General features: G+C 44.6%; 1 protein-coding gene across 1 annotated transcript in view; it reads right to left on the reverse strand.

The window, feature by feature from the left end:
• The window catches only part of LOC129355188 (probable E3 ubiquitin-protein ligase HECTD2), a 38,681-nt gene extending 33,956 nt beyond the window's left edge, over positions 1-4,725 (reverse strand). The window contains exon 1 of the mRNA XM_055024732.1: positions 4,387-4,725. Within this exon, the coding sequence (XP_054880707.1) occupies positions 4,387-4,467 (81 nt within the window). The 5' untranslated portion in view covers positions 4,468-4,725. The remainder of the gene's footprint in view (positions 1-4,386) is intronic.
• Positions 4,726-10,626: the final 5,901 nt, after the last annotated feature.

The following is a 10,626-nucleotide window of genomic DNA, read 5'->3' on the forward strand; positions in this document are numbered from 1 at the left end:
TCATCGCTCTCACAACCTCGTCGCTCTCACAACCTCACCTCTCTCACAACCTCACCTCTCTCACAACCTCATCGCTCTCACAACCTCATCGCTCTCACAACCTCACCGCTCTCACAACCTCATCGCTCTCACAACCTCACCGCTCTCACAACCTCATCGCTCTCACAACCTCACCGCTCTCACAACCTCATCGCTCTCACAACCTCATCGCTCTCACAACCTCATCGCTCTCACAACCTCATTGCTCTCACAACCTCATCTCTCTCACAACCTCATCGCTCTCACAACCTCAGCTCTCTCACAACCTCACGCTCTCACAACCTCAGCTCTCTCACAACCTCACCTCTCTCACAACCTCGCTCTCTCACAACCTCAGCTGTTGAGGAAAACCCAAAACATCCGGAGAAACGTCCCAGAATGCATCTCTGCCTGGAGCTGGGTCTGAATCATCACATCAGAGGAGACTGATGGCATTAAGCCTCAGGGCGGATTATCTCCTGGTGGCCTGGTGACACGTCAGCTCATCACCATGTCCACCGTGTCCCTCATTTCCCTCATGTCCCTCATGGCCGCCGCCTCCACCAGGCTCCGGCAGCCATGTTTTGTTTTGGTGGTTCTGGCAGCAAAGCAGCAGGTGTGGGCCGCCTGGGAAACGGTCTGGCTCTGCCCGTTTCCAGTGCTGGAACCTGTACTGGTCCAGTTCCAGCAGGCAGACTGGATCAGAAATTTAGTGGGTTTCTGGTAATTTGCTCACCACAAGTCTGGAACGGGTCTGGTACCGGTTCTGACAGAATCAGGCCAGCGCTGGTCCGTCTCAGAGGAGTCACAGACACAACACAGACTGGCTGTAATGAAGCTGTTGACGGATCCGGACTGGACCGGACTGGACCCGGACCGGACCCAGACCGGACCGGACCGGACCCGGACCGGACCCAGACCGGACCGGACCGGACGCAGCTGGTCACCTGGGTGACGGTTGGTCTTCAGGACTTACTGGGACAAACTGATCAGTTTAGACAAAGTGATCAATCAGTTTGTCTCAGAAACCTGATCAGTTCATGATTTATTCCTAAGATATTGAAAACATTTTATCCATCAGCCAAATTTTTTCATTCATGTTTAATTTTAATCTACATAATAAATTCTATTAAGCCAACCATAATTATTGAAACTTCAATGTTAATATTCTCAAATACTATTTTATCAATCACATCAGTTTTTATTTGTATAGTATACATAGTGTATTATTTAATGTTTCTATCAAGTTGAGAGGAAGCTCTAATATTTGAACCGTTTATTCATAATTTATCGACACTTTCTGCCACAGGCGGCCATTTCAGGACGTTTATGATTTTGATGTGGAATGAAATGAAAATCAGTTTGACGTCCCTGATGTACGTCATCAAGATTTAAGACGTTATAGTTTCTAAACGGCTAAAATGATTAGCTCTATTTTCTCTGAAAGCGTCTGTACAGCAGCAGACTGCAGGCTGGCTAACACAGCAGAGAGCCTTACTAATGAACTGGATCAGTTTGTTAGACTTCCAGCGTTAATCTGTAACGCAGAAAGAAGCCGTAAAGCAGCAGACTGCAGGCTGGCCACACAGCAGACACCATTACTTTAGACAAGAAGCTCAATGAAAACCTTCAGCGGTTCATTATAAACTGATAAAGACAGAAAGGTTCTTCAATCATTTCTCTTAAAAATGACTCCATCCTGTAAAGCCCTCTGAGCTGAGACCGACTCGGCTGCGGTGGAATTTTATTTGTAGAAATTAAACCTCATGAATGTGAGACGAGTGAGAACAGAAAAACTTTCTCTTGTTTTCTGAAAGTTTTCCAGCTCGACTCGTCCATGTAACATAGTTTAGGTTTAACTCTAAACTGTTTTAATCATGAAATCGTCAAACAGAATGAAGGTTTTTTAAATCGACCTGATTTTAGATCGAAGCGGTTCTGATGTGGTTCTGATCGGACCCGACCTGAACCAGGAAGAGTCATCATTAAAACCTGCGATGTGAACCAGACAGAAATGAATCAGTGATGATGAGAGTCATCTCCTGGATTATGAACCTGCAGGGGTCAAATGTTCTGGTTCTGGTCGGAGATCCATCCATCCATCATCCATCCATCCATCATCCATTCATCCATCCATCCATCCATCCATCCATCCATCCATCCATCCATCCATCATCCATTCATCCATCCATCCATCCATCATCCATCCATCCATCCATCATCCATCCATCATCCATCCATCCATCCATCATCATCCATCCATCCATCATCCATCCATCATCCATCATCCATCCATCATCCATCCATCATCCATCCATCATCCATCCATCCATCCATCCATCATCCATCCATCCATCATCCATCCATCATCCATCATCCATCCATCATCCATCCATCATCCATCCATCCATTCATCCATCCATCCATCATCCATCCATCATCCATCCATCATCCATCCATCCATCCATCATCCATCCATCCATCCATCCATCCATCATCCATCCATCCATCATCCATCCATCCATCCATCATCCATCCATCCATCCATCCATCATCCATCCATCCATCATCCATCCATCCATCATCCATCCATCCATCATCCATCCATCCATCCATCATCCATCCATCCATCCGTCATCCATCCATCCATCCATCCATCATCCATCCATCATCCATCCGTCATCCATCCGTCATCCATCCATCCATCATCCATCCATCATCCATCCATCCATCATCCATCCATCATCCATCCATCCATCATCCATCCATCCATCCATCCATCCATCATCCATCCATCATCCATCCATCATCCACCATCATCCATCCATCCATCATCCATCCATCCATCATCCATCCGTCATCCATCCATCCATCATCCATCCGTCATCCATCCATCCATCATCCATCCATCCATCATCCATCCATCATCCATCCATCCATCATCCATCCATCCATCATCCATCCATCCATCCATCATCCATCCATCATCCATCATCCATCCATCATCCATCATCATCATCCATCCATCCATCATCCATCCATCCATCATCCATCCATCATCCATCCATCCATCATCCATCCATCCATCCATCATCCATCCGTCATCCATCCATCCATCCATCATCCATCCATCATCCATCCATCCATCCATCATCCATCCATCCATCATCCATCCATCATCCATCCATCCATCATCCATCCATCCATCCATCATCCATCCATCCATCATCCATCCATCATCCATCCATCCATCATCCATCCATCCATCCATCATCCATCCATCCATCCATCCATCATCCATCCGTCATCCATCCATCCATCCATCATCCATCCATCATCCATCCATCCATCATCCATCCATCCATCATCCATCCATCCATCCATCATCCATCCATCCATCCGTCATCCATCCATCCATCCATCCATCATCCATCCATCATCCATCCGTCATCCATCCGTCATCCATCCATCCATCATCCATCCATCATCCATCCATCCATCATCCATCCATCATCCATCCATCCATCATCCATCCATCCATCCATCATCCATCCATCATCCATCCATCCATCATCCATCCATCCATCATCCATCCATCCATCATCCATCCGTCATCCATCCATCCATCATCCATCCGTCATCCATCCATCCATCATCCATCCATCATCCATCCATCCATCATCCATCCATCATCCATCCATCATCTATCCATCCATCCATCATCCATCCATCATCCATCCATCATCCATCCATCCATCCATCATCCATCCATCCATCATTTGCTGACTCAGCTGTCTTTCCTGCCTCTGATCTCCTGCTGCCTGATCAGAACCAGAGAACAGATCCAGATGGATCCATATGGATCTGTTGGATCCAGCTGTTTTGGGGTTCTTGCAGACCCGATCAGAACCAGGCTGAGCAGTGACCAGCTGATCTTGGGTCAGAACCATCTGAAGGTGGAGATGCCTCCAGGCGGATGAGCAGAGACCTGCCTGATGACGTCACAGCCGCTACTAAAACACAGACATGTTCAGGAAGCGGCTGAGCAGCAGATCAAACCTGGAGTTTGATCCAGGATCAAATGATGATACAAGATGATAAAGTAATCCGCTGCTGCCATGTTACATAACTGTTTGTGTTTGGATGATTCTGCAGGAAAGTGATGCTTTAAATGAAACCAGAGCGTATGACTGAAGAGCAATTAGAGAAGATGTCCTGACAAAACAATCAAGAACTTCTGCAAACTTTCACAAACTCTCAGGTCAACGATTCTTCTCATCCTCACCCACATCAGATCAACCCACTGAAACATCTGAAACATTCCTGACCTCTGAAACTCAGATGGAGAGAAAAGGAGGCTTAGCTTACAGGAGGAGAGCTGGTGTAGATGGGGGGCAGCCTTTCTCTTTCCCTCTCAACTCCTGACAGAGCAGAATGTTCTCCATCCATCCTGAAGAGTGGAAAACCTGTTTTTCCTCCGTGGAAAGTCTCAGTCCTCAGCTGCGCCTGCGGTGCTGCTCCTCACAGGGCTGCGCATGTTTTCCCCGCAGATGTTCGCCTCTGCGCTCCGCAAGCGGGCAAATCAGGAAGATTCACATCCTACAGCAAGCGGAGTGAAATCTACCTTCGTCGGACAGGTGAGATCCGCGTTACGCACACACCCTGACGCGCCAACGTCTCCAAACAAGCAGGCTGCGCGTAAAAGTCAGCCGTGGATTCTCCAAACAGCGGGAGCGCCGCGGGGAAAGTTAAAAACAGATTCTGAAAACGTTAAAGGAAAGTTTCTACCCGCTGCTTCTGCGCTTCTTTCTCTGCTTTTCTGCGTCGTCGGTCGGGGAGGCAGCCCAGCAGCGAGCCGGCGCCATGTTTGGAGGAGAAGGAGGATGAGGAGGAGGAGGATGAAGAGGAGGAGGCGCCTGGACACACAGCGTCAGCAGCAGAGAGAGAGAGAGAGAGAGAGAGAGAGAGAGAGAGAGAACTGGATTCAAAATAAAAGAAGAGAAAAGCTCATAAAATTTGTTAACCATCTGAAGGGGAATCCAAAAATAACAGTGTTTACCAAAACACTAAAAAACAACTAGTATGAATAAAAGTGGTGGAATTTATCAGAATACATTATAATCATTTATTTTAGCTCAGCAAATAAAATAAAGTTCATATTGGATCAGAAATTTGAAATTTCCCATATGCCATATGGGCGGTTGCTCAGGGTGGCAGAAGGACACAGGGCGCCCAAGAACTAAAATATTAAATACAATATCAGTTGTTCCCTGAACACGTTTGGTTCAGGGAACAACTGAACTGCTGCTGAGTCAGCTGGAAAGAAATCAAATGTTTGCATTTTAACTGGTTAGGAGAGAAAAGGGGCCTGCCAAAGTGTAAACATTAGCATACAAGCTAAAATTAACTGTTCAGTACCATGTGGGCTAGCACTGTCATGTTAGCTAACATTGACTCACTCCATTCAGTATGATAAACTTAGCTATTATTAAAAAATAACTAGAATAGAATTCTGTCTTGTAGGCTAATGTTAGCCTGACAGCAATCACTGGCATGTTGAGTAGCATGTTGACGCTACTAGAATGACGCTATCACCAGCATGTTGACCACTCCGTTTTGCTTTTATTAGGTAACATGTTAATGTTAGCTGAAATGCTATCATCAGTCCCTGTGCTGTCATTAGCATGTTGACCTAATAGCATGTCGATGCTAGCATTAGAGTATGTTTATCTCCAGTCTGGTTTTTCTTTGGTTTATTTAGCAGCAGTTTTAGTTGCATTTGAGAGTGAAAATAAAAAGCTGCAAACTTTTATTCTGAAGGTTTTCAGAGGAAGTAGAGACTTTAGTTTCCTCCGGCTCTGATGGTGGTTCTGTAGACTCTGCGTCAGCGTTACAATTTAACTTCTGGACCCGTAATTAGTGAGAAACAGAATCCAGGCTTTGGGCCAACTCTTTGTGAACATAAAGAAACAGAAGGACTGCTGTTGTTGAAGCCCTGTGTGTGTGTGTGTGTGGTGTGTGTGTGTGTGTGTGTGTGTGTGTGTGTGTGTGTGTGTGTGTGTGGGGGTGTGTGTGTGTGTGCGTGCGTGTGTGTGTGTGTGTGTGTTTCCCTGTAATGTTGAGATCATCATCCGTCTGGTTTCCCAAAAGCAGCTCCAGTGTTTCTGCAGAAATTTTATGACGTTTGTTTCCAAACCAGCATCAAGTTAACCAAACCCGCTCCGATCCAATAAAACCAGGATGGACTTGGACCTGAGTTTGGATCAGATCCTCCGGTCAGAAATCAAAGCAGCTCTAACAGAACCTGAAGCAGACGGGCCTTCCTCGTCCTCCTCTTCTTCAGTCTTCAAACGGTACAAAGCTGATTTCTACCATCTGGGGGAAAATGGCCGCAGCGTCTTCATCCAGGTCCAGGTTCTGAGGCTGATGGTCCATCCAGATGGTTCTGATCTCAGAGAACCGGACGCCACCTCAGGACCGGGTCGTTCTCTGCACAATTTTGCAAGGAGTTAATTCTGCAGAAATGTCTCTTTTGTTGAAGTTGTAAAATTCTGGGTCTTGAATAAATTATATAAAAGCTTAAAAAAATGAAATTTGCATATCATGCAGAACTGCCTGGTCTGCTATGAACTCATTACTTATGAACTCATCACTTAAGAACTCATTAAATTTGTTTAGTGGATCCTGAAGAATTTATCTCAGTATCTTCACTTGTTTTCTGAATTATTATGAGTCTGATTTCAATGAATTCTCCTCATTGAAAGCTGTTACACACTGAAGAGGTCAAAGGTTAAATTCTGAACTTTCTGCTTCCTCTCTGATCCTGAAAAGTTGTGGGCAGAAGAACCAGATTCTGGACAGAATCAGAACCGAGCTTTAAACTCTTTAACATCATATCTGATTTTTTTTTCTCTCTGTTTAAGATGCTCAGTTCTGGCTGCTTGGCCCGGTTCGGTCTGGTCCAGTCCAGTCTGGTCTGGTCCGGTCCAGTTGCCCTGAGCTGAGATTGTTTTCGGAGCGGAGGCCTGGTTCAGCAGCAGACACGTGGTGTTGGTCCAAACCCAGATGTGCTTTTTGCATCAGTCCAGAGATTTTTATGGCTTCTGGGGCTCAAACTCCAAACTCTCTCTCTCTCTCTGTTTCACTTCCTCGCTCTCTCCTTCTCTCTCTCTAGCTCTACCCCTCTCTCTCTCCTTCTCTCTCTTTTTATCTCTCTCTCTCTCTCTCTCTCTCCTTCTCTCTCTCCTTCTCTCTCTCTGTCCTGCGGTTGTGTCCTCCCAGTGAATAACATCCCCCCCTGCAGGGAGCCTTGGCGTTTCGGACCCAGCAGAACAGAACCCAGCGGGTCGTCTGGCCGCATTACTGCAGGTTAAACTGGATCTAAACCTGCTGCTTTCTGCTGTTGCATTGTGGGTCGTTATGTAAGAGTTAAAGGCCGTGGCTTCCTCTGCTGATGAAATGAAGAAAACCTGATGTCATCGAACGCAGCTCAGTTGGGAAAGAACAAAAGATTTCTTTGAGCCCAAACTTTGGATATTTCACAACCCGAGCCGCCGCCTGGTTCCTGCTGTTTGTTATGAAGACGGAGAAAAACTGAGCAGGAAATGTGCAGATTTAAGCTTCCTGACCATCCAGGACAGGAACTGCTGAACTCTAACTTAGAATAAAACTTCAGGGTTTTACTGCTGCTCATTTTTCACTAATTTAATGGAAATAAAAAATTATAAGTGACTTCAGTTACAACATAAACATATTCAGTCATGATGCGGCTGATTCAGAAACTGAACTGTCATAAAATACTTATTAACAAACATCAGTTTGGTTTTCTTCTGTTCTAACAACAGAGATAATTTGTATTAATTATTTATTCCACATAATTCACATAATATAAATTTGTTCAAGTTGAATGGTGAACTATGAACATGAACTCATTCTGAACAAATATAAAACATTTGTACATCACTCATTGGAATAATGAAGAACAGAAATATGAATAAATCACAGATTAATATGATAAAATATCGCAGCTGTTTGGATTCATTCGGTCTGAGGAGCCGTTGCTAATGCTAATGCTGTTGCTAACGCTAATGCTGTTGCTAATGCTATGCTAATGCTAACGCATTCATTTCCTTTGATCCTTCGCTCCTGCCACTGTGAGAAAGAAGAATCGTGTGCTGTGATGTTTTACAATATTTATACCAACTTCATATCAAACGTCACAAATGACATCATAATGTGGATTTAAAACTCGGTTATGTTTGCAGCCTCACAGCTCAGCTGTACTTTCCTCTAGAGACATAATTAAAAGTTAAAAATGACTCAGAAATACATTTTCATCTCCACCAAACATTTTAATTATTGAAGGTATTTCTGCTGCTTTGTTTCCCTCTGCTGTGAGGCAAACAGTTTTCTGTCCAATCAGGTCAGAGGTCAAACTCGTTCAGTTCTTCAGATTTCTGATAAAAACTCATAAAACTGGATCTGTTTCCATAACAACCTTCTCCCTTCTCCAAAAACGTCTCAGTGCAGATTTCGCTTTCCTCACAGAGACGTTTGCCGAGGCCTTAAATGGAGCTGTGAGCTCGCCCTGGAAATGACGTCAGCATGCAACCAGTAACTCAGCTGTGGGATTCCTCCTGGACTTCCTGGATCCTCCAGGAGGAACCAGGAAGGTTCTGATGGGAACCAGGAACATGAATGATCCTCCTGGATCTGCTGCTCTGAATTCACTCTGCAGACATTTTAGAACTGAACTTTCTTTGTATTTCTCCTTAAATTTGTGTCTTTCAGGCAGATTTTGTTTTTACTCCAAAAACAGAAAAAAAGAGACAGAAAAACAAAGAAAACATGAAGATTTAAGGCTGAAGTGACTCTGCATGCTGCAGGTTTAACTTGTAAAGATCCTGATCTCTACAGTTTTTATCCACTAGAAAGAAACGTCCCTGCAATAAATCACTAAGTTAATAGATAACGAAATAGAAAAACATTTGATTCTGTTGATCACAACTTTAGTCACTAAACTTGAAGTGGATCAAAAGCTCCTTAAAGAGCCTGAAACAGTTTGTGAAAATAAATGATCATAAATCAGTAAAAGGGAATTAGGTCATTTATAATGTTTATTACTGACATATGCAAAGTAATAAATCATTTAAGTCAAGGAGGGAGAGGAGGAAGAAGAGGGAGAGGAGGAAGAAGAGGGATAGGAGAAGAGGAGGGAGAGGAGGGAGAGGAGGGAGAGGAGGAAGAAGAGGGAGAGGAGGAAGAGGAGGGAGAGGAGGAAGAGGAGGGAGAGGAGGGAGAGGAGGAAGAAGAGGGAGAGGAGGAAGAGGAGGGAGAGGAGGAAGAGGAGGGAGAGGAGGAAGAGGAGGGAGAGGAGGGAGAGGAGGAAGAGGAGGAAGAGGAGGAAGAGGAGGAAGAGGAGGAAGACGAGGAAGACGAGGGAGAGGAGGGAGAGGAGACAGCAGTTGTCAGGAGGAATATTTGGGTTGATTCATAGCAACCAGTCCAAACTACTGGAGAGAGAAAGAAAGCAGGACCAACATCTGGAGAGGCAGGTCCGTTTACACACACACACACACACACACACACACACACACACACACACACACACACACCCACACACACACACACACACACACACACACACACACACACACACACACAGGCCTTCCCTCAGAGGAGAGAGGTTACTGTAGTTCAACTGGGAGGAGGAAGAGGCTGGACCCGACTCCAGTAACATGATGGTGATCATCTGGACCAGAACCAGGAAGTTGGAGCTGACGGGATTACAGCTGGAGTTCATCTGAAATATTTCACTTCATATCTTCAGATTATAGATGTACAACAGATTCATCTAAACGTGATTTGAACTCTGACCTTCCTGCAGTTCATTTGCGCTCCTGTCATGTTTCAGGCGACCAGCAGAGGGCGCTGCTCACTAGCATGGCATCTGAGTTTTTCCACCTCATCAGAAACTTTCCATCATTATTACTGGACAGGAGTGAAGGAGAGGATCAGACTTGATGTGTCGGGGTTCTGCTGAGAGGTTGTGATCCGTCAGTATCCTACCTGATGCAATTTCTTCTTCACTTCTTCACATCACTGCTCCAGTTGGTGACTCAATGAGCTCTGACTCTCACTCTGTTGAGGTTTAAAGTTAAACTTTTAGACGATTCTCTGGTTAAAGCAAATGAATCAAATCACTGAATCACCTCAGAGTGATTTAATCCTGCTGGATTATAAACACATGAGATGGTTTTATCTGACCTGATAAAAGTCAAGACGAGAACAAATAAACTTAAATCATTTGATTGAGCAATTAATATGAAGAATATCTGTAGTTGCGATAGTTCATCACCAGAGGGCAGAAAGCTCATAGTCCACATCGAACAGTTTGTTCTGCTGGTTTTCTGCTGAAATCATGAAAAAAGCTGCTCAGCTTCAGAGCTGCTTCACTAACAGCAAATGGTTTTCTATCTTCATTCTTTTTTTAAAGTCTGTTAAATCTAACTGAGCTATTAATATTTATTCATATGACTCAAACTTTGATTCTAGAAGAAAACTAGAAAATTCCTGAAGAAATATAACCGGGGCCTGCCAAAGTGTGCC

The sequence above is a fragment of the Poeciliopsis prolifica genome, unplaced genomic scaffold (assembly GCF_027474105.1).
Source record: "Poeciliopsis prolifica strain line A6 unplaced genomic scaffold, Auburn_PproV2 SCAFFOLD126, whole genome shotgun sequence".
Classification (NCBI taxonomy): domain Eukaryota; kingdom Metazoa; phylum Chordata; class Actinopteri; order Cyprinodontiformes; family Poeciliidae; genus Poeciliopsis; species Poeciliopsis prolifica.